This window comes from Rutilus rutilus (assembly GCF_951802725.1).
Source record: "Rutilus rutilus genome assembly, chromosome: 11".
In the NCBI taxonomy this organism is placed as follows: Eukaryota; Metazoa; Chordata; class Actinopteri; order Cypriniformes; family Leuciscidae; genus Rutilus; species Rutilus rutilus.
In genome coordinates this window covers 11,225,859-11,251,328 of record NC_140216.1, presented here as the reverse complement: position 1 = coordinate 11,251,328, position 25,470 = coordinate 11,225,859, and the positions used below count along the sequence as shown (strand labels likewise).

At 36.5% G+C, this 25,470-nt stretch overlaps 1 protein-coding gene across 3 annotated transcripts in view; it reads right to left on the bottom strand.

Annotated features, from left to right (window-relative positions):
• Positions 1–21,761, bottom strand: part of fndc5b (fibronectin type III domain containing 5b) — a 34,182-nt gene extending 12,421 nt beyond the window's left edge. Inside the window, exons 1-5 of one of the 3 annotated variants that reach the window (XM_084422626.1) lie at positions 21,516–21,761; positions 12,717–12,832; positions 7,544–7,742; positions 3,618–3,707; positions 532–717 (exon numbers count right to left, since the gene is read on the bottom strand). In XM_084422626.1, coding sequence (XP_084278752.1) covers positions 578–717; positions 3,618–3,707; positions 7,544–7,742; positions 12,717–12,832; positions 21,516–21,594 — 624 coding nt within the window. In that variant the 5' untranslated portion in view covers positions 21,595–21,761 and the 3' untranslated portion in view covers positions 532–577. Of the gene's footprint in view, positions 1–531; positions 718–3,617; positions 3,708–7,543; positions 7,743–12,716; positions 12,833–18,283; positions 18,431–21,515 lie in introns of those variants that run through there. The other 2 variants (XM_084422628.1, XM_084422627.1) reach the window with 2 other exon arrangements.
• Between the last annotated feature and the right edge of the window lie 3,709 nt (positions 21,762–25,470).

The window sequence follows — 25,470 nt, the reverse complement described above, 5'->3', positions numbered from 1 at the left end:
TTGTTGTGGAAACCACATTTGTTTCAGGATTCTTTTATGAATAACAGCTCAGCATTTATTTAAACAGAAATTTTTTGTAACATTATAAATGTCTTTAAAAAAAAACTCTTACATACTTTTTTCTAATTTTATATAATATACACTACCATTTTCGAAAGTTTGGGGTTAGTAAGAGTTTTTTTTTAAAGACATTTATAATGTATATATATTATTATATACATATACATTTATAATATATATATAATAAAAAAAAGGATAGCACACATGAGACTGAATGTACAGTAAGCAGTGTTTGGTTTAGCAGATTAGAACAAAACTAGAATGAGAAATGTCAATACAGCGCTGCCTTGCAAGTACTTTACATTTTCCCATGTTTTTAACCATGGGAACATGGTTTGTATTAGAAAAGAAACCAATGAAAAATATCTTAAATATTACGAAACAACAAAAGACCAAACTTAGTCCTTAGACTTAACTTGGATATGTTACACTTTCAATTAAGTCAAGCAAGCACACAATCAACCAACATACCTGTCCTGAGGCTAAAGCCTATTATTGCCGACAGGGGAAGGCTGAATTAGACCTTGCTGCGCAGTAGTCCCCCCGTAGGGTGCTCTGGAGTACTGCACTCTGAAGAGTTCTTGGCTTTGTCCTTGTTATTGTTGGGCTCGTTGTCTTTGATGATGTCATACTGGCGGCAGAACAGAGCTATCACACCTGTGCACAAATGAAAGAGGATTCGGAGAGTTGAAGACAGCATGGGAGAGTGGTGGTGATGGATGAGTCATTGTCGAAAGAAGGAAAGGAAAAAATGCAATGATGGATTGCAGCGTGATTCTGCCCCAAATAATAACATGCAAATTATAGCTGGACTAGAACAGGATGATGAGCTGCACTGCGGCCTTGAGTTAAGTTGTGCTAGTGCTGTCCTGTCTGATGATTTATTCCCTAATCTTTAAAAGACTTGACGTGGATTATAAAAAGATAAGGAAAGCCTCTATAAGACCCAATCATAACTTTAGACACGCTCTTGTCTTTTCTCCATTCTAGCGTGGAGAATTTTTAATAACAATTAATGACAATTTTATCAAAACCCATTATTTGCAAATGTAGACGCGAAGAGTTAGAAATGTCATGAAACTAAATTTAAATGTTCAATGTGAATTAACTACTGTATACATACATACACACACACACACACACTATTCAGTTATTCAACTTTATTCTAAAAAGATATAGTTACAAACTTGTAATCATATCTGAATGTTTATGAACTACTGATATGTTAAGCATTATGTAATCTTAATGACTTTAACATTAATGACTTCTTCATAAAAGTAATTATTAGTGTTACTGTAACTTAAATTAAATGGGAATCGCAAAAACATTCCTCACTTTGAGCAAAAAATAAAATCATAGCAGCGAGAACTTAAAAAAAACTATAAAAAACATAGTCCAAATATATTTTCTGATGTGGAAATGGTAATATTTATAGCTTTTATCATTTTTAATAATAAAATTAATCATTTCAGAATATTTGTTAGAATAATATTTGAATATTTTTGTATTAAATATAATACAAATATCTAATTATATATAATAAAGCTTTCTAAAAGCATGGAATATATATATATATATATATATACATACAGTGATGCTTGAAAGTTTGTGAACCCCTTCCAGAATCTGAAAATGTGAATAATTTTAACAAAATAAGTGGGATCATACAAAATGCATGTTATTTTTTATTTAGTTCTGTCCTGAATAAGATCATTTACATAAAATGTTTACATATAGTCCACAAGAAATAGCTGAAAATAATTGCTGCATTTATAAAAATGAGCCCGTTCAAAAGTTTGCATACCCTTGATTCTTAATACTGAGTGTCATTACCTGGATGATCCACGACTGTTTTTTTGTTTTTGTGATGGTTGTTCTTGAGTCTCTTGTTTGTCCTGAGCAGTTAAACTGGCCAATGTTCTTAAGAAAAATGCTTTTGGTCCTGCAAATTCTTCAGTTTTCCAGCATCTTTTGCATATTTGAACCCTTTCCAGCAGTGACTGTATGATTTTGAGATCCATCTTTTCACACTGAGGACAATCGAGGGACTCAAACACAACTATTAAAAAAGGTCCAAACATTCACTGATGCTCCAGAAAGAAAACACGACGAATTAAGAGTCGGGGGGTGAAAACTTTTTGAATTTGAAGATCAAGGTAAATTGTACTTAATTTGTCTTCCGGGAAACATGCAAGTATCTTCTGTTGCTTCCGAAGGGCCGTACAAAATGGAAGAAAAAATATATATATTTAAACAAAATACGAAAAATTTAGACATTCTATCCTGTTTTTATAAAAAAAAAAATATATAATAAATTCAGCTATTTTTTGTCTTGTGGACTATATGTAAACATATTTTATGTAAATATATTGTATTCAGGACAGTACTAAATAAATTATAGCCTGCATTTTGTATGATCCCTCTTATTTTATTAAAATTATTCACATTTTCACAGATTCTGCAAGGGGTTCACAAACTTTCAAGCATCACTATATATATATATATATATATATATATATATATATATATATATACAGACCCTTTCCAAACAATTAGAATATCATGGAAAAGTTTATTTATTTCCATAATTCCATTCAAAACGTTAAACTTCCATAGATTATAGATTCAGGGCCCACAACTTAAACGATTTCAAGTATTTAGTTGTTTATTTGTACATAATTGGGGCTTCCAGCTCATAAAACCCACGAAAACAGGATTTAAAAAAAAAAAAATATTACATGAAATCACACAGTAATTACACAGTGATACCATGGTCATTGAACCAGGTTTTGGTTATTTTGGCAGTGTGGGCAGGTGCAAATCCTGCTGGAAAATGAAGTCAGCATGAAGTGCTCTGAAAATGTCCTGGTAGACGGCTGCGTTGACTCTGGATTTAATAAAGCAGTGGACCAAAGTCCTCTTTTCTGATGAGAGCAAATTTTGCATCTCATTTGGAAACCAAGGTCCCAGAGTCTGGAGGAAGAATGGAGAGGCACACAATCCAAGATGCTTGAAGTCCAGTGTGAAGTTTCCACAGTCTGTGTTGGTCATCGGCTGGTGTTGGTCCACTGTGCTGTCCACTCAACGCAGCCGTCTACCAGGACATTTTCAGAGCACTTCATGCTTCCTTCATTTTCCAGCAGGATTTGCACCTGCCCACACTGCCAAAATAACCAAAACCTGGTTCAATGACCATGGTATCACTGTGTAATTACTGTGTGATTTCATGTAATATTCAAATTTTTTGAAATCCTGTTTTCGTGGGTTTTATGTACAAATTATGTACAAATAAACAACTAAATACTTGAAATCGTTTAAGTTGTGGGCCCTGAATCTATAATCTATGGAAGTTTAACGTTTTGAATGGAATTATGGAAATAAATAAACTTTTCCATGATATTCAAATTTTTTGGAAAGGGTCTGTATATGATCAAATGTTGACATTGGCTATTTCCAAATATTTCCAGTATATTGCTGTGTGAATGTAGCCAATGTGAATTTCTCCAGTCAACATTTGATCATTGGTCAAACTGTTTGATCATTGGTCACATTCTGACCTGCCCACATGACGAGAACCACCACAATGATAATGAGCTCTCCAGCCCTGAGCTGGGCGGCCTGGCCAACCTCCTCCATGGTCACTTCATCTGTGTGGATTCAAACAAACACAGTTCATTCACTCATATAATCAGAAAACAAGCACACTTCTGCAGTTATCAAAGGCCAGGCACCGTGAAAACACGCAAAACCACAGTAGAATTATTTAAGGAATTAAAAGCATTTTCGAGGGTTCTTTAATTAGCCTCAAGAGGATATAAATCTGAGCCTATAATGCAAACCATCTTCTCTGCCTCAGATATATTTATTATTTATGTTTCATGTCAAAAAATCCCAATTCAACTCAAAACCCAAGTCGAAGCGGATGACTGTGAGGATCACTTCGGGGTTGCGCTCTCCTCTCACTGGGAGAAGACCTCAGGGGTCACTTTCTTGGCTGAAGATTTAAAGTGTCTTCTAATTAAAGCCTTGTTATTTAAAAGAAACTGTACGTAGCGCTCTGGTCTGTGTTCACTGATTAACCGCAGAGGGAAAAGCCAAGTTCTTCAACGTCCTTCTTATCTGAAGGAGCAGAAGAGTTGTGCTTCATAATGACTGCAGGGAGAGGTTACACACGGCTCTTTGTGCGCCTCTTCTTTCTTTGAAGAAAAACTCGATACCCTTTAGGTGAAACTGAAATGTTACTGGATGTCTCGGGCGCTTGAGTGCAGGGGAAAAGTTGAGGCATTTTTCAGCTCACCATCAACAGCAATACAAAAACAAACACGAAGCCACCCTGAGGCGATGGAGAGGGGAGGCCAGCGGAGAGAAAGATTAACTGTCTGTGTTCATTAGCAGCTCTGGTATTTAGTGAAGTGTGATGGTGATCACTTAATTACAGTGTAACATGAGCATTAATGCCTGATGATTAAACTGTTTTTTTGTAAACGCTCCTGCTATCCAACTGACACATGCGTCAGCTAAAAATTAGCCATCTGAAAACTACTCTCTGCTGCGCCTAAGCACATTTCTACCCCTGATCCATCACAAATGGCATTAGTGCAGAGTTAACAGATTTAAGATGGATCCTGAAAAAGAGAACTTTATACCTTAATGAATATGACACTAGAGTGTCCTTTAAATACAATAATAGATTAATCTACAGGCCAATTTGTAATTTTTATTTTTACAGTGAGTCCCAAAAGTCAGAGATCACTTGTGAAAAATATTATCAAAATAATTTTTTATTTAAAAAAAATTTATAATAATTATGTAATTTTATAAAAGAATATATTACAAGCATAACAATTGTATTTTTTAATAGATTTTAAAATTTTGTTTAGAATTTTGCTCAAATAAAATGTAAGGAAGACCATCTGACTTAGAAATATTTCGGTAACACTTTACAATAAGGTTTCATTTGTTAACATTAACATGAACTAACTATGAGCAATACATTTGTAACTGTGTTTGTTCATCTTTGTTAACATTAGTTCATAAAAATACAGCTGTTCATTGTTTCTTCATGTTACTTCACAGTGCAACTTTAATTTTAATAATGTAGTAAATTTTGATTTACTAATATACTAATGAACTAATGTAGTTAAATGATGTTAACTAATAAAACCTTATTGTAAAGTGCTACCAATTTCAAATTCATTTTATAACATAACTTTTCTAAATAAATTGGTTAAAATACTAAAATATTATTAATTTAATTACATTTTCAATTATTCAGTTTTTTTTTTTACCCCACTGTATTTTATACTGTATAATGTTTAACAGTATTTTAATATTGTACTATACTGAGTGACATAACCCTATGAAATGTTGTTTAGTTGTCAAAATGCCAAAATCAATATCTTGAGAGCAGGGCACATATACAAAATATATTAATATACTTTTTCTTTCTTTTTTTGTTATACTCTACTGCTCAAAAGTTTGGGGTCAGTGTGAATTTTTTATTTTTTTTTAGAAGAAGAATGTAATACTTTTATTCTGCAAGGATAAGAAGTAAAGAAAATAAAGACATTTATAATGTTACAAAAGATTGCTATTTCAAATAAATGCTGCTCTTTTGAACGCTCTAAACATCAAAGAATCCTGGAAAAATGTATCACGGTTTATGTAACACATGTATAATAATGAGAAATGTTTCCTGAGGAGAAAATCAGCATATTAGAAGGATTTCTGAAGGATCATGTGACACTGAAGACTGAAGAAATGATGCTGAAAATATTCCATCACTGGAATAAATTACATTTTAAAACACATTAAAATGGACAACAGTCATTTTAAATTGTAAAAAAAAAAAAAATCATAATATTACTGTTTTTACTGTATTTTTCCTTATTGAGAATGAGACTTCTTTCAAAAACATAAACAAAAAAAAATCTTACTGACCCCAAACATTTGAACAGTAGTGTACATATAATGATAGCAAATGAGATAAATGTATCGCTTATTTTTCACATTTTTTTATGAGAACCATTATTTGGAACTAAATAATAGTTGCTTTTTTTTTTTTTTCAAAAACATAGACGTAAGATGAAGAGGTATCATTTGACATTTTACTAATGTCTGAGGTTACGCCTCACTGACAACTCCTGCCCTGACTCTAACCTGCACAACTGATGGTTTGACACTAAATGTCATCAACACAGTCCAGTGCCAAGGACTGACACTCACCCATAAAATGGCAAGTGTTTCAGGCACACAATCCTCCCCGGCAGATGTTTGTCCAAGTAAGTAGGTCATCGAAATGGATTACACAACATGAAAATTGGCTGTATTGTGTGTTGCTCTAGATAAGACAAGCTCCTTAAAAGAAAACGCATTGGTAAAACGCACAAAAGTGAGCACTTCATGCACTGAATTATGACACAACACCATTTTTAGAGCGGTTGTATAACCACCCCCCTGCTGTGGCTTTTTTTCCCTCTACGGAAATGATTTGACCGTTTAGTCATCTTTCAAACGAATCTATTTTTTCGACTGTGCAAAGATATCAGTATTGTATCTCTGTATATAATAATTTATATAAGCTAATGACTAAGCTAAAGATTCTGTCATCATTTATCATGTTGTTCTTCTGAATGTGTGTGGCTTTCTTTCTTGAAACATTAAGTAGACATTTTTTTAATATGCTAGTCAGTTTTTAATACAATTGCAATAAATTGATAAAGTTTGAATCATTCAGACCAGTTTTGTGAACTGGATCAATCTATTCACTGAAAGATCTTACCTAAAAGGAATAATCTGTTCGTGAATCAGACTTAGCAATTTCTCCACTCAACACACCACAAAGAACCACAGCTGACGTCAAAATGTTCAGTCAATAATGAAGTGAATTTCATCTTTATTCTAGTTTTCTCTAGTATTATCAGTACCTGTACTCCTCTGAACAATTTTAAACTTTGTATTTCAGCATTTCACGTTACTGCCTCCTTAGTGTGACTCGCTTTGTTTTATTCCTTATTTGTAAGTCACTTTGGATAAAAGCATCATCTTAATGAGTATCACTGGCTTCAGAAGACTTGGAATATAGTGCATGAGGAATATAACTACTTTTAGGATATTTTGGAGCTGTACATACCAGTCCTTATTCACTTTTATTATATTCACCAGCATATTCTTCCAAAAAGAAAAATGAAAAACTTTTGTTTTTCCACAGAGGAAAGTAGTCATACAGATTTGGAAAGGCATGAGGGTGAGTCAATTATGACATAATTAATGGTCCTGCAAGATATAATGTTGAAATTACAAGAAATTACATTGTGAATATGCTAAATGAATTTGCAGTTGCAAGATGTTAACTCTTTACGATGCTTTTACTTTAAGTCCTTTAGTACTTTAAGGTACAATTTCCAAAATAATCCTCTGAAGTGCTTCAAAAATGGTATTATGGATTATTTTGTCCAAAATTGTTTTTGCTTTTGGTAGTTACCTGGGCTTTTTGAGGCCAGTTTCTCTGACTCTTTGGGAGTGCGGAACAGAACAGGTTCACTCGGGGGGCTGGTGCCGCTCATGCTAATGGACTGCACATGCACAATGTACTCTGTGTCTTCCTCCAAGTCCCATAATGCACACGAACGAGTGGTGGTGTTCACTTCCTGGATGAATCGCAGCATACGAACGTCCTTCTTCTATAAACATCAAATTTAGAAAGAAATAATGAGATTGAGAGGCTTATGCTAATAATCCAAGGATAAATATGGTTGATGCCACAGACATGTAAGTCAACATGAAATCAAACTTCATCCTATTAACTTTTTCAAATGCATGTTCCTGGTCTAATTGTGAATAATTCATCAGTGTATGTAATTCCAGAGATCAAAAAAAAAAAAATCATTGTAATAATAATCAGTATGTAATATTTTGCTCTGTGTCTACAACAACTTTCCTCTTTGGTTGACGTCACCAAGTCCTCTTATTTTCACCACTCCGTCCAGGTGTCATGGGGAGAGTGGCTTTAACAAAGCGCACGACGATGGAGAGTTCACAATAGTCCTTTTATTAAACAAAATCCAAGAGAAACACGCAGGAGAATAACTAGGAAATAACTTAAAACCACAGCGCAACACATAAACGCATAATGCAACACATAAGCGCAAACGAGACCGAACACTGAACAGAAAGAACTCAGGGCTTAAATACATGGGGAGAGGTAATCAGCAAAACAGAACACAGGCAAATGGGAACAGAGAAAATAACAACAAAACACAAGAAACTTAACATAACCATGACATTACACCCCTGCTCCGGAAAGGCGCATACGCGCGATGTAACTATAATTAATAGTCCAACTCAGGAGGGCGTGGATCAGGTGAATGGAAAGAATCTGGAAGAGAAGACGGTGCGAGAGACCAAGGCGGGGATGCTGGTGGGAGGAGCCAGGAGCAGGAGGAGCCTGGAGGGGACCCAGACCACAGCCAGTACGAAGGCCCATGGCGGTGTCAACAGAGGGAGGGGTCATGGAGGAAACTTAGCAGGTTTGACCAAGGGGATGACAGACAGACAGTCAATGGAGGTGAAGACCCAGGTGGAGCCAAAGAGCTGATGGGACAAACTAACACCGATGGCTCTGAAGACCTAGGTGGAGCCACAGCGACAAGCCTCCGAGGTGGAGCCAGGGTGCCAGAGGACTGAGGTGGAGCCGGTAAGACTGAGGACCAATGCGGAGCCGTAGGGAAAGCGGAGCCGTAGGGGTGGAGGGACAAAGAGCAGCTGAAGGCCCGGAAGTCCGTGGCGCAGCCAGAGTGACGACTGACCAATGTGGAGCATGAGGGACAAGCGAGCCCGGTGGAGCCGCAAGGATGCCGGTCCTAGGTGGAGCAGAGGGAGGGAGAAGCCAAGGTGGAGCCAACTGGTCGACAAGCCAAGGTGGAGTGATGGGCTCTGTGGCTGAAGGCGAAGCCAGGGAATCCTCTTTGCTAGGTGGAGCTGGTGACCGGAAGATCTGGTGACGTCCTCCTCGGGGCAGATGGTGCAAACCACTAAGCTTGTTCTCCTGCACCCACTCCACAAACGTGGCGAAATCCTCTCGAGGAAAACCAACACCAGGTAGGCATGCCTTACACCACACATTTAAGCTTGCTCGAAAAAATACACACAGGGAGCGGTCAGGGAAATTGGTAAGGCACGGCAGGTCTAGAAAGTCATTGGCATGGTCCTCGAGATTATTATTACTTTGCACTGAACAGAGAAGGCAAACGGTCTTCTGTCACAGGGTGTGTGGCCGTATACGCGCACAATGATGTAGAGTTCACAATAGTCCTTTTATTCAATAAAATCCAAGAGAAACATGCAGGAAAATAACTAGGAAATACAGTGCTATGCATAAGTTTAGGCAACCATGCTAAAGTTGACTAAAAAGAGGAATAAAAAATCATATTTTGCAAATTTAACTTAATGCCTTATTTTAAAAAATTAGGAAAAATCCAACCTTTAAGGACACCAATTTTCTTTGTGAATGAATAATGTATCGTAAATAAATAAATGTTCTTCCTTAAAAAACAGGGTGCATAAGTTTGGGCACCACTATGTTAAATTCCCATAGAGGCAGGCAGATTTTTTTTTTTAAGTATTTTTTTTTTTTTTTTTTTAGGATACTATGCATCCTGATAAAGTTCCCTTGGCCTTTGGAATTAAAATAGCCCCACATCATCACATAGCCTTCACCATACCTAGAGATTGGCATGGAGTACTTTCCATAAGATCATCTCTCAATGCAAATCAAACTAGCTATTAGGCTAACTGAAATAAAATCATGCCAATCTCTAGGTATAGTGAAGGCTATGTGATGATGTGGGGCTATTTTAATTCCAAAGGCCAAGGGAACTTTATCAGGATGCATAGTATCCTAAAAAAAAAAAAAAAAAAAAACTTAAAAATAAAAATCTGCCTGCCTCTATGGGAATTTAACATAGTGGTGCCCAAACTTATGCACCCTGTTTTTTAAGGAAGAACATTTATTTATTTACGATACATTATTCATTCACAAAGAAAATTGGTGTCCTTAAAGGTTGGATTTTTCCTAATTTTTTAAAATAAGGCATTAAAGTGTAAGTTGCAGGTTAACCACCACAGCCAATAAATGTGTAAATTAAAGTGCTCTATATGTATATATTTAATTATTTCTGTCTTAAAATGCGTTAAAATAACATTTTTGGGGGTTTCTTCAAAGGTAGCGTGTTTTTTCAGTTACTGGGTGATGACGTCATAAGAGGAACTCGCAACCCATACTCTGCTAGATTCTTACTGTATTATGGCTATTTGGAGAACGACTGAGGATGTGGGAAACCATCAAATTCTTTATGGACCACAGCCATACAATTTTTAACCGGTCAGGCGTGAGAGAGGGGAGCCATGGCACTCAAAGAGTTATTAATGCTTGGTGTGAGGAGAATTAATTAGTGGAGGGTTGGCTTGGTGTCCAGGTGAGTAACGTTAGCTACGTTAGAGCTAGTCTACTTTTCAAAATATTGCCGTCATGTAGAATAGCAAGGAGGGACAACGACTGAAGACATTATTTACTTACAGTACATGGTGTCAGTCAAAATCAGAGCTGTAGAGATGCACACTGCACAGGCATCAATCGCGAGTCTCATCGACGCCTCAAATGTCATGTAAGTTAACTTTATTAATACCCTTCCTCAATCCACGCATTATCAATTTCTCACGATTTAATTAGCGATGTTAATTGTCAGAAAAGAAAAAGAGAGATCGATGTCCCCATCACTGTGTTTGTGTGGGCGAATCAGCAGTGGAGAGTATGTGCTGCCGTGAGGTGAACGCGAACAGCTTGACCTGCGACCGGCTGATCTGACGTGCTTGAACCCGCTTGTTTTGCGATTAGCTTACTCTCATTTCAGGCTGGATCACGTTCCCCTTTAAGTCAGCACACACGAGCATGTTTACAATGGAGTTATTTTATTCATAATTTTTTTTTATCAAATAAAACATACAACCAACTTTTCTGAAGTTATGTAAGGCGAATATAGCTGCTAGTGTACGGTAACTCTACTAGTGAGTTCCTCTTATGACGTCATACCCCATCTAGTGGAAGGGAGCGGGAGCGGTTAAAACCACTGTTAAAAGTGCCAACTTTTCATATTATATCAGCATTTTGGTATAAAAAAACAATGGTGGGCGGTTCTTATCTTTATGTTTAATAAACACATTGCATTACTTCGTGAAAAATTTAACCTGCAACTTACACTTTAAGTTAAATTTGCAAAATATGATTTTTTATTCCTCTTTTTAGTCAACTTTAGCATGGTTGCCTAAACTTATGCATAGCACTGTAACTTACAACCACAACACATAAATGCAAACGAGACCAAACACTGAGCAGAAAGAACTCAGAGCTTAAATACATGGGGGAGAGGTAATCAGCAAAACAGAAATAGGTGTGTGTAACTAATTAACAAACAAGGAAACTAACTAGGAAAACAGAACACAGGCAAACAAGAACAGGGAGAATAAAAACAAAACACAAGAAATTAAATATAACCCTGACACTAAGCTATTTCTCTTTCTTTTTTGAAAGATAAAATGGGTAATTTGTGGTCAAATTCAATTTGAAAGCCATTATTTTTAACATTTAATGGAAAAAAAATTCGAGTTTTGCTTAGTTTAAATTATTCCAGAACATAATCATTTTTGTGTTCTATGCATTTAATAACTTCAAATTAAATAAATAATTAAATTAGTAGCAAACCTCACCCCCAATACAATCTCATGAATCTCCAGATATAGTTTATCTTTCATTTCTGTCCGCTCTGTTTGTGCATGTACCTTTCGCCGTTTCACTCAGAAAATGAAAGAAAGGAAAAATAGTTCCTATTCAATATAACTATTTGGTAATACCAAAAAAAATGTCCACTTCAAAGCTTATGAAGCATTAATTTTCAAGCAAAATAAATGGTAAAAACTGTTAAAAAATAACACCTGACTGAAAAATCTATGTGATTATCTATCCTCTTGATACAGCATCAATATCAAAAATTAATATTACTTTAAGATTGATCCATCTGTTTCACTCATGTATCTTAGTAAAAAATATATCAAATGCTGTTTAATGTTTACTTTAATAATGCCTTATTCACTAAAGACCCGCATAGATGATGTCATTGTCAGAACAGATTTATAGTGTGCACAACAGTGCTATCACCGCAATTCTTAGTGAAATCATCCCATAGTTGTGATAAGTGGCATGAGAAATTCATAAGGAGATACAATTAACACACACACACACACACACACTGCAGAAACTCTGTCTTGCTCAGTTTGGTGACAAGCTGTAATGGCTTTGTACTCCAGCAGATGGTCACTGCGGTCCTTATTACTGAGGTCTCCACAGTGACTGCTTTCCTCAAATCTGCACACACACACTAATGCATGCACGCATAAAACATTTACAGAAGCTCAAGGCCATCTAAAATATCAACAGCATGTGCCCTCGAAGAGAAAGCAGACCAGTCTACATTGACACACAACCAATATGCTTACACAAGCATTCCTCCATGATATTGCCTCATTAAACTTGAGTTATGAGGTGATTTCCCCCTGTTTTGCACATGTAAGGAATCGAGATGGACCATTAACTGGTTCAGTACCTGCTGGGTGATGGCAAACCCAATAACTGGGTCTCCCTCCAGAATCTCCCATGTCACTATCGCCGAGTTCCCCTCCAGTGCTTTGATGGTCACATTGAGCGGAGCAGATAAACTGTCTGAGGAGACACACAAAAAAAGACATAAAGGGATAAAAGGTACTGATGTGACATACTGCAAGACCTCTCTCATTTTATAGTCCCTCATTTATGCACAACACCATTAAGACTGCAGAAAATGCGAGCAAGTATGCTATTTGCAAGTGTGTAATGTTGTGTGTACTTTGCAACAGCAAAGATCATTTTTGCTCATTTTTCCTAATGAAACTTAAAAGGATGTAAAAAAAAAACAAAGAGAGAGTGTCGAAAAGATAATGATTATTTTGTTTCACCTCCTCACTGTGTAATATGACAATAATAACTGAATTGGACCAGTCACAGTCATTTGTGATAATAACTGATTCTGAATAACCATTTGATTTAATAATTTAACATAAATGGCAGGGATATATATAGTTTACTGCATGGCACAAGCTGACTGACCTCTGCTGGTTCTGCAGCCAATGAGATTGCTTGCTCAACATTTAAATATTCTGGCTCAATGTCTTCATTAAGCTGGTCCTGCAGCATGCCATCAGAGTTTTTTTTTTTTTTACAAACTCAAAGTGTCAGCTCTATTACAAATAATTTCAATATGATCGAAAGGGGTGGTTTATCGAGAGAACATGTAAACACTTGATCGATTGAAAACCGAAACTGAAAGGACGACGTATGACGCGCTGAACGAGCTGTTCTCCTGACGAATAAAGTGTTGTATAAATGAGTGTCCTGTCATTCTATAATTCTCCTTTCACTCAGCATCTGTGAAGTGAAGCAGGACAACGGCTCACCAGTCCTTGTTTCAGATTCTCATCCACAGACGACTGGTTTTGGGCCTTTGTACTACATGATAAATAGCCTACAAACAGCACGGCACAACGGTTCATATGTTCATAGTCTCCAAATTATGACCAGAATTGGATAAATATTAAGTCTTCTGTTTAAAACAAATAAGGAACCAATGTAGGAGAATGGGTAAGTGACAACAGCGGGAAACTTTGTATATTTGTGCAGTGTGCACATGTCAAAAAATCTATTCCGATTTGAATCTTTTGACTTATAAACGCGCACATCAACCCTCGATCACGATGTTTAGCGTTCATGTGAACTACAATACATTCAGATTCATAAATCGGAATGAATTCAGTCCGATTTAAACAAAAGTTGTGCATGTAAACACATTATCTGCGGAGTTGCCAGTCATGGCGGTCTTTCCAGCTCTTTAACGCTGCATGTGCTCTTGGATGGTTAGATACTGTACATGATGGGCTAATGTAGAAAAAAATTCTGGGATGAATATATTCTGGAAATCCAGCTTTTTTTTCTTCTTTTTTTTTTGTCATTAAGGGAAATCATTTTGTCTCAGTTACAAATTTGACTGGTAAATCATAAAGAATTTTTTTTTTTTTCAGACTTTTCTATTTATTGCATGGCATATTGTATGTTCAGGGTGACAGATTGATAAGCAGACATGGCATTTATGACTGGATGTAACTTTGGATGTTATACTTTGCGATAAAAATGGCTCTCCTACTGACTTTGTCCTATCAGTGGGGCTCTCATGAAAAAAAAAAGTGAAGACCCACTGCTCTAGATCAATATTTCCACTGCTCTTTACTTTTATTTACTGTGTGGGAGCTCTTAGATTGCTATCTGAACCAGCCTCTTTGTCTTTGATGGTCATCAAACAAAGAAAATGGCCTGGCACAGCCTAGAGTACACAAAGCCAGCCGCTGTTTGGCCATTGGGCATTTTTTTCATGAATTAAACTGAAATGTTTTGCAACGATGATGTCAGAAGTTGTGTTGTGTGTCATCACTTGACAGAATGATACTATGCTGTTGCTTAAATCGGTGCATGAAGTTCTAATCATCAGTAATGTTTGTTGACTACAGAGTGAAATGGTTGTCTGGTTAACGTCATCCATCACAATGTAACAAATTCACACCCTGCAGATGGGAAATTGTGTATGTAAAAGTGATGACAGACAGAGAAAGCCAGTCATCCCTGAGGACACAATATGTTTCCCACTGGGCAGGATGTGTTTGGAACAATCATACATCACAATTTAAATAGGGGAGGAATGTAACATGCATTCAGAAACATATATTGAATGAATTCCCGGAATTCATGCTTCGAGAAATCTTGTTGTGCAAAAGGTTAGTTCACTTAAAATGTCAAATTTAAACATGAAAATATAAAAATAAAAGATCATTCACAATATGAATAAATAATATAATAGTATATAAATAATACTAAAATATCACTGGTATGTTGAAGTTAGAAATATCTTAGTGTAAGGAACAAGCCAATATTTAAATCACTTACAGTGACGTTAAGTTTGAATATGCTCAAGTTTGACAATTTTCAGTGAATAACAACTTCTCTTTCTCACATAAAACTATCATATGACTTCAGAAGACTCTAGTATAGTGTATAAAGTTGTATGAACCACTTTTATTTACTTTATTGGGGTTTATTATTTAAATTACTTTATTATGTTAAGCTCCTGGTGACTATGTTTTTATGGAAAAGAGCAGCATGAACTGCTAAACTTCTCCTTTTGGTTTCCATGGAGGAATTAGGGTTTGGAATGAAACATTTCATATTTGGGTAACTATTCCTTTAAAAGTGTTTCAATGTTTCCAGTAAGAAATTCTGAGAAAATAAAATCAAGCCTTTTGTAGGTTGACCGTGAGAGTATTTGTGAAATTTTTTGGGGGGTAAAAATCCGTATTATTCTATTCAGTATCGCTCAAGTTACACACTTCACCTTTAATGAATGGATGTGTTTTATAATTTGCCTTTTTGTTTGGATATTTTCCAAAAGTCTTCAACACCAGCGCTTCACCTAATTAAGCCTTTTAATTAAGCCTTCTTAAGGTCAAGCTGCATTGAATATCAATTTTTTACCACCACTGAAGAGTTGAGGTGTCATACATGATGTTAACACATACAATGCATTAATGACGTTCATTCAGTGTTTCTGGATCCCATCGGTAGGTAATGGGCTTCATGTGAATGTTCTATAGGTCCTTGGCTTTCAGCCAGACACCAAACCTAAAGTGTATTAGCCTGTCCGCGGAGACAAACGTGTTTTGAATGTATAGACTTTCAAGGCATTCACTCAACCGGCAATCTTGCAATGAGCACTGCTTAGGAATACTGGCCCTTTGGAAAAGATAATTTGATTCATTTTTCAACATGTCACATTGAACTCATGCATGTTTGCTAGTCGCCCTTCTAGGAAGCAAGAGTTTTTTCGTGTGTATGAGGATTGTGCAGTCAGGCGGGCAGCAGCATTACCTAGACCTGCAGCCCTGATTTAGGGAGCCAAGGCTATGAGGTGAATCTCTTGGCTTGGCTTGACCGCGTCCTCTGTCCCTGGATATGGCAGTCCTCGTAAATATTAAGCTTAGCACTGCTGTCCCACAGGAAGCCTTAGAGGGATATTTATCGGGGTAAGTTTTGGTCAGGAGCTGGAGCTCTGTCACAATGTAAATAGTAGCATGAAGCTAATTTGACGGAGAGGTTGCCATTTAGTTTCAGAGTAAATGCAAAGATTTTTTGTTTGTTTATAAAAGGCCATCAGGTACTGTAGCTTTTTAAAATTAGATCATGAGTCTGGGGGGAAAAAAAAGGAAACTAGCAGATACTGAAATATTTTAATACTGAAAATATTTCTTAATGTAGGCTACAGTAATATAGCAAAGCTCCCTTATGGAGAGTAAAAACCGAGCCTCTGATAAACAATTCAGTGATGACAGGAGGCAGTTTTGCCTGAAGTCTATAAGTGGTTTCACAGCTCAGGCTGACCTCCAGACTGAGAATATTAAACCCTTGAGATTAAAATCCCAGTCTCTGATCCACACACCCATGGCCTGTCTTGAACTCAGAGGAAGCGATGCAAACTGCTCTCCTCCAGCATCTAATAACAACTTAGCTTGGAGTCTGCACTCTTATTTTCAGATATTCTTGACAATACTCTTGTGTGAGAGTAATATCACGCAGTGAGAATCCACCATGCTAATTTTATGCGTAACGTGTTTGTGCCATGCCTCAGAGACAATATTATTTTGTCAAGAGACTAACATAATCAGAAAGAACTTAATTTTTAGTAACAGTTATACAGCATTTTCTCCAACATAAAATATATTTTGAAATGAATTGCATGCCATTTAGCAACACAAGTCATCCAGCTTTTAATGATATTCGAATATCGATCTGCAATGTGCAATAAGTGTCTCATACCAGCCACCGAGCGAACGCACAGAGTAACATTATTACACAACTTTCAACACACTCAAATGTATTTTTTTTTTTGTATGATTGTTTTGACCAAGTAAACAGTGCTGCGTTAGCCCACAACAAATAAAGTGGCCCGTATGAGTAATAATTCAGTACTTGCACAGTTGCATTTTTTCATTACAACTAGATGAAATAATGTGAATTTAAGTGATCGAACGTAACTAACAAAGTTCAAGGAAGAAGGAGGCGGACATTAAACGTAACTTTTATCGTAAAATAAACATGAAAGGAGCGGCAGTGGCCAACTGTGGCATATAAGCGTCATAAAAACAGCATTTATTCGCTGTTCATTTACCTTTCTATTCATCAAATCAAAGAATCCTTGAACAAATGTATCAAAACCTGTTTTCAACATTGATGACCATTATTAATAAAAGAGCACCAATAATAACTGATAATTATTGAGCACCAAATCAGCATATTAGAATGATTAGTTATGAGTAGTTATTTTACATTGTTGTAATATTTTGCAATATTTCTCAAGTAAATGCAGCCTTGGTGGGCATAAAAGACAAAAACATTAAGAAGTCTTAATTATTCCAGCTTTTTGCTTTGTAATTATGGTGAATAGAGTGCAGATTGATGTGAAAAAAAAAGTAATTTAAAGCAGTTTAGCATAAGGCTGCAACATAAACATAATTTCACAATATAAACAGCTTTGAGTCTGACCTGAGCACCATAGCTCAACGTATTAATATCCTGTGCACTAACTAACTACTGCATCACAGCTCTAAACCAATGAGCAATTCAGGCTTCATGTGCCTCACCAAAATACACTTAAGACAAATAACAAACAATATATTGCTTGCCTATATTTTAGGGATCTGACATCCCTAGTCTTAATGCATCAAACACAGAATCTCAGAGTGATAAACTGATAGATTTGCTCTAATATGCAATGCACAGGGGCGATTGGCCCCACTAAGCAATATCAGACTCATAACATATTCGCAATGTCCTCCCGTAGCTTTGATGAGACGCCTGACACTGTCAGATGAAACAAACATGCGAGAGCTCGGAGCGAGGAACTCCGCGTTGCACATTGCGTGGGCACCTCTGCCTTTCATCACAAGCGTCATAACAAAATACAACAGGCCTGTAATAAGACTAAACCATCATGCAGCCTTAAAGTTGATCAGTTATTCTCCGACATGTTTGTTTCACCTGCTTCCTCTTGCTTCTCTGTATTAGAAAGGGTGTTTGAAACCGTGTTCTTTTCATAATGGTGTGGAAATGTCACTGGCTCTCTTCATTAATATTCCTCCGTCCTGCATCACTGCCAATGCCTCAGCATAAAGACGTATGGACAGAGGCTTTGTTGTTTCTCTAGACAACATAAAAGAGAAAAGCAGATTGAAAATGGTTCGGTGTGCTTTATTAGTGTCTGTTTGTGTGTGTTGTGAGCTGTGGATGTTTATTACAGTTAATCTGTACATAATGTTACACATTAGCAGCTCAGAACAGCATTGTAATGTAGCACACGCTCTTTATTTCAACAAGATATATGGATTGGCCATATCACTTCACAGCATCTTTTTTGATAAAAAAAGCCTTTGTTGTGTATTTCTACACTATTGCAATTTTCAGATTGTCAAAACAGGTGCTACTGATGTGAAATAGTAGACTGTTCCTTTACCAAACAACTGTTATAGAATCAACTCACAAGTGACTTCCTCTAGAAAACCATGCATTTCAAGTCACCAAAATGTGTATTTTTTATGGAATATTGCAATGTTTATTATAAATGCTTTATCCGTGCACATCATTATTTTTTTTAATGTGCCCTCGTAATTTTTTATCAAAATAAGTTCCCCTCCCTCTTGCAGCGACATCTCTTCTCTTCTCTGATGATGTGTTCACTGGTGCAAGGGCAACAAATACCTGTCACTCACATGAGATCACAGCAATAGCAAACCACAATGATCCAATCAGTTCCCGGAGCACAAAATCAAGTCCCGCCCAACATTTTTTCTTGTTCGAAAAGCCATTTCCCTTGGATATACGTCACAATAGGGAAGAAACTTCCATTTCATGCCGACTTCAATGGTGCGTTCCATTTGTCCTCCGAGGTGGGAAAGTCCTAGTCCCCAATAGGAACTTTTGAGTGGAACGCCTCCTCAAGTCGGAGTTGTGACTGGGAAATTCAACAACCACGCAACAACCCCGACTTCAGAATCCAATACCCTGCTCAGCGCATCAACCGCTGTGAAGCAGTAGCATTGCTTATTAGCACTTCTGTTTGTCTGTGTCTCAATAAATTCAGTGGTGCACACAGTGCTTTCCAACCTCTAGTTGTGGACATGATACTTCGGTATTATCTGTGCAAAATACTGTTTTTTTTTTATGTGTTTGTATTCCAATAGAGCAGGCACAACGAAGGCTTGCCTGGACGCATCCATCTTAGATTTCTGACCTGTTTACTGGAACGTGGTCAACTCGGGTTTGACGTCATTCCCAGTTACGACATCCCGGTAACACTTTAGGGTCCAATTCTCACTGGGTTGCTTATTAGCATACATATTACTAGGATATTGGCTGTTTATTAGTACTTATAAAGCACATATGAATGCCTTATTCAGCATCATATTCTACATCCACTTAACAACTACCTTACTAACCATTAATAAGCGGTAATTAGGCAAAAGTCGTAGATAATAGTTAGTTAATAGTGAGAAGTGGACCCTAATCTAAAGTGTGACCGACATCCCTCCTCTGAGGTAAATGGAACGCATGCAGTCATATAGGTTTCTTGATGGCTATTATTACTGATACACCGATTTATCATCAGATTAATGTCATTTTGTTTTGATCATTTTAAAAACAGCAAATGATCAGAGTCTATAATGTCTTGGTAAGAAAAAAAAGTGTTTGGTGAACAGTTCCAAACTTGCACAGTGTATAAATGTCTCTGGCTTGGGTAAAAATGACAGCAGAATTACCATTTGCTGCATTTCTTTTTTCTTTTTTTTATCTAATGTTGCAACGCAACATTCAATGCCCTCATCCATTAAATCGTCAACAAATCTGTCTACATTGTACAATAATCACAATAATAGTGTATATGTGGTGTTACACATTCACATAAAGCAAGCAGCATGACATCTAGCAAACTCTGAGTAATTTCAAATTACTGCCGATACTTTTCACTTTTATCATTTTTAGGTGTCAGGTGATCCACTCATTTTCATGCAACCACAAAAAGCAGAAGTGAAACTTAAAACACACACGCCACGTGAATCAAAATGCTTAAAACTTACTCATTAAGATTGTTATGAATATTTAAATGTACATTTGCCTAAAAAGCTTTTTTATGTATTTTGTTTCAGTGTTTCTGCAAACTGACACTTATTTGAATTTAAAAAGATGAATGTGCATTACTTGTGGTAGCCATTGGTTTACATTTGTCATACAAAAGTATTGGCACTTTATATATCTCAGGTTCCATATTGAGGAACTGAGTTATACAGCACTTTTAAAAAGGTAAATTATCATTGTAAATCCTTTCCAAGCTGTTTAACTAACAGTATCTTAAAACAAGTTAACAGCTAAACCATCCAACAAATGATATTGCAGACAATCTGATGTTGTTATCTGCACAAACATTTTTGTATAAGTGAAACCAGCTATTGTTTTATAGGTTTAATTATTTATTTTTTTATAGAGAAATAAACAGAATACCATGATTATTAGATTATAGGCCAGACAAAAAAAGCATACTAATACAAAACATTGAAAGGCTATTAAATGATATATTGCTTAGAAAAGGTTAAATTAATGGAAAGAGATAAATGCAAATACAATTGAAGGGGGTGAATTTGTGACCTTGACAAAGTAATCATTATTCTGCTGTAGTTTTTTAGCTGTACTAGTTATCAGATCATAAGCCATTAAACAAATGAATTCAGTAGCCTACTAATATATAACGTGTCTGCATGCATCCAGACAAATGCCCTAAATCCCAGAGCTCTCAAATGGGATCTATTGTGCGTTCAAACTGTACTCTCTGTCTACCGACCAGGTTTCTGCTGTCTCTGTGAACAGAATCAATTAGGATCACATGAATTGTTCACAGCATTTACATGCAGTCTGAATGAACAGTGGAAACCCACGAGCGGCTTGTGCTTCCCAATGAAGGGCTGAACAGGTAGTAGCGCATCATTTATTCATCTCATACCCGCAATCTGTCTGTTCTCTGCCAGTGTGAACATATCAGAATGCTTTTTTACTATGCATATTGTTTGTAATATTAAGATAAAACAGTTGTCATTCTGTTTATTCATGCAAAAATAGTGTAACAGGGTTTCGTGTCTTTTTCTATGTCTAGCGCACAAGCCCAATAATGACCATATATAAAAATAACATTCCTGTCTAAATGAATACAATCACGCAAACTTACCGGCATTAACCGAGGAAACGGAGATATAAGCCAAAAACAACAATAACAGCGCAGCGCACGAGCCTTCAATTCCCCACATCCTTCAAGGAATTCTTTACATTCTGTTCGGAAGACGTTGAATCCCATTTACTCACACGATTTTTAAACTTATAAGTCGGCGTCTATGTGTTTAACGTTGACGACTGGTGGCCGTCTTTATTCCCGCATCAGTCCAGAACAGCACTGAATCTAAACTCCGTACTTGCCGCAGAAAGTCGACATGAGAAGACTGTCTGAGCCCATTGGTCGGCATTTGTCACTATTAACAATGGGCCATAATGCATTCTTCCTCCAGGGGGCGCTCGGTGGCTCACAAAGCCTAATTTCTCTATTAAACCGTATTCAAATTTTAGGTCATTAAGAACATTTCCAAGCTATTTTGGTTTTTTTATCTATAAATTCCAAATATTCTATAAATATTCTATATCTGTCATATAACGGAGGTTAGTAACAGCAACCGCTGTACAAAGGCTAAATAAAATACCTTTTTCTGTAATCACAAACGATTGTGATTGGCCCCCGTCCTAATATCGCCGAGAAAAGTAACAGGCTCCTCGTGACAACGCTGTCCGAGTTCCAGCGGTGATCTGGATGATAATTTACACCCGAATAAAGACACTTGACGATCTTCAAAGTAGAAAAAGAGTTGAAATTGAAGAATAAGACGGGAGTACTTAGACCTTTAGGGGGTCTAAATAATACTCTCAAACTGAGGCTTGACCCAAATCCTAAAGGTTGAGAGGCTTTAAATCAAAATGAACTATTCTTAATTTTTTTATGGAATATAGCCTATAGCAGTATTTAGCGATTAGCCTATAAATAATTTATCCGTAGTACATCATTATGTGTTTTTAACTTCAAATCCCAAAATTTAAGCATTAATTTTAAAATCAAAATAGATTCCTTTCCCTCTTGCACCAGCAGCATCTCTTCTCCTCTCTGATGACGTGTTTGCTGACGCGAGGGCGGGACAACCTGTCACTCACATGAGATCACAGCAATAGCAAACAAACCACAACAATCCAATCAATTCCCGCCCTACCTTTTTTATCTTGTTTGAGAAGCTATTTCACCTTTGATAGGCCTATGTCACAATATGGAATAAAACTTCCCTTTGATGCTTAGCTACATATAGGCCTAATAAACCGTTTTGATAGCTAGCCAACGTTTCAACAAGCCTTTTAATAATATTTCAGTAACCATGAAAATTACATTACAAGTTACTCAGACACATATACCTAGCACAAAATAAACATTATCCCCCGGTTTCACAGACAAGGCTTAAACCTAGTCCCGACTAAAATTCATGTTTGAGCTGTTTTAAAAGCAACTTGAACTGAGATATATGTCAGTGACTAAGCACTGTTTTTTTCTAAGCACGTTTATACTTAAATGCCCTAGTTGAACTAAGGCCTAATCCATGGCTTAGTCCAAGCCTTGTCAATGAATCTGGGCCTCAGTCCTTTCTGTTAGGATAAATGATAATCTGGGATAATCCGGCAAGACAAACCTCAACCGATTGCTAATTTTTCCATAGATGTTCCTTTGTAAACCCCCTCAAAAGTTATTGTAGGCTATAAGTTGCAAGCTGATTGTAGACAGAGAAATAATGTCTGGGCTGTTAAGCTCCACCTATTTTAGGACTCCCTTTGTCATGGTAATTTCCATTCTACCCATGTATTCCATTTCTACGGTGTAGCCAGTGCCTGGGACAGCGCATTGAGCGTTGCATGACAGCCTCGGCTTTAATACGCATTGACGGTTTTCGGTGTACGACATACACAACTACAAAACAGCTCAAAATGTGATGACTAAGGCTAAATGGATGGTCCAGTGACTGCTGATCTATAGTCATTATTTGCAGCCCATTCAGTCTCCAAATGAAATTCAGATTGGAAAGTGCTGGCAGTGTCTTCATCGCTCCCTCTTGCTTGTTCCTGCCAGAATGCTTACTGAGGGAAACCACTCTTCCTAAATTTGTGGAGGTCTTTCCAGCTCTCTCCTTGAACTCTCGTGCCAAGTTCTGAGAAATACCCTCTACATGTCAAAAGGAGTTGCCACAGAATGACACCATAATTCACACAATGCACTTTCCATTCATAACGTCTGAAACGTTTTCATTATTCCAATGTACAGTAGTGTTTGTCAGTATGCCAAACACAAATATCTACATCTACGGGTAAACATTAAGATATGCTGACTTTTACAGTTGCAATGCAGATTTTATCAAGTGTAAAAGTACACTTGGCCTATTTACACTTAGTCACTTCTTGACTCATATACACATTTGGAACTAGGTTACATTATGGGCTAGCACAACAAAATTCCTAAAACTTAAAAATGAGATTAAAAAAGCTAATTCAAAATATTATTAAATAGCTTATTATACAATAGTATACGAATATTGAAATAACACTGAAATACCCTCACTATCTGTGATGGATGTATCAGCGTTTTATACAGTAAAGAGTGCTTACCTTGCAAACTGTCTGACCTTTCACTAAAGAACAAGTTCAACACATTCTGCTTTTAATGATTGAACAAGACATTAAGAGAGCAGAACATTTAGAGACAGCATGTCCACATAAATTCTGCCATATGCTACTTTGTGTTTATAAGGCATCACTGGTAAACTGGCAACTTGAGTGAGATTCTGATCAAATTAGATTTTACTGTGCTGTGGCTGGTTTGGACAAAAACTCATATTTACATGAATAGCATGCATTGCTTATCACTTTATTATGTCACACTAGTGTGAGCTGAACCAGGTTTTTATTATTCAGTCTGGCTTGGGTCACTCTTGACCCCAAGTGAAATTTAATATAGTTGGATCATGATGTGCAAATTCATTTAAACCCGTAACACTCTACAGTACTTCTGCCTACGGCTGCTGTATAATGATTATTGAGTACTAGATCAAGAAGGAAATAGCTCTTTTTTTAGATCGATACATAATTAGCATTTTAATCAAACAGTTGTTAAAATCTCTTTTTACAATGTTTTACTAAAAATAAATAAATTAGAAAAATCGAATAGCACTTGAGGGAGAGCTCGCACTTGCTTAGTTGTTTGTTTGTGAGAGAAACACGCTTTTTAGTAATAGAGTGTCCCCTCAGGCTAGAGGTTCATGTCATGGGAACTGTTGGAGATGTTGGCTGTTTTCTGTGCCGTCTCATCCAGAAAGTACAGAGAAGGTATGCTGAAAGTAGCCTTCGAGGGACTTGAAGTGAGACTGCCACATTTATGTAATGGCCATATGGCTTCTGTTTCACTTGGATGCCCTGTTGGATTCACTCTTTTTTCTTTCTTAAAGGGATAGTTCACCTAAAAAAGAGCAGTTTGTTATTATTTATCCACCCTCATGCTGTTCCAACCTTTATTTTTCTTCTGTAGAACACAAAAGGAGAATTATCCTGGTTGTTTTTTTGTCATGCAATTAGTCCCCATTAGAACTGAAGCTTTCGAACTTCAAAAAGGAAACAAGCACAATAAAAACTGATTCATATGATGTGCTATATTCCAAGATTCATATATTCATATCTGGCCTCTAATATTCCATATATTCCAAGTCATTCAATAGCTGTGAGTGAGGAATGAATCATTCGAAACGGTTTTAAGAACTATCAACTGATTTACTGAAGACATATGATTCAAAATTTGTTTGTGAATCAGACATTGCTGTTTCTCTTATAAACTCTTATTAATGAACCATAACTATAGAACTTCAGTTAGAGATTCAGTTCCCATCAGTGTTGTTATTGTTAACTAAACTAAAACTATTGAAAACATTTTAATTGTTAGTTGAAATAAAGCTGAAATGAAATATATATATGATCCTGCTGGAAGTAGCCATTATAACTTGGGTACACTGTGGTCATAAAGGGATGGACATGGACAGCAACAATCCTATGGGCTG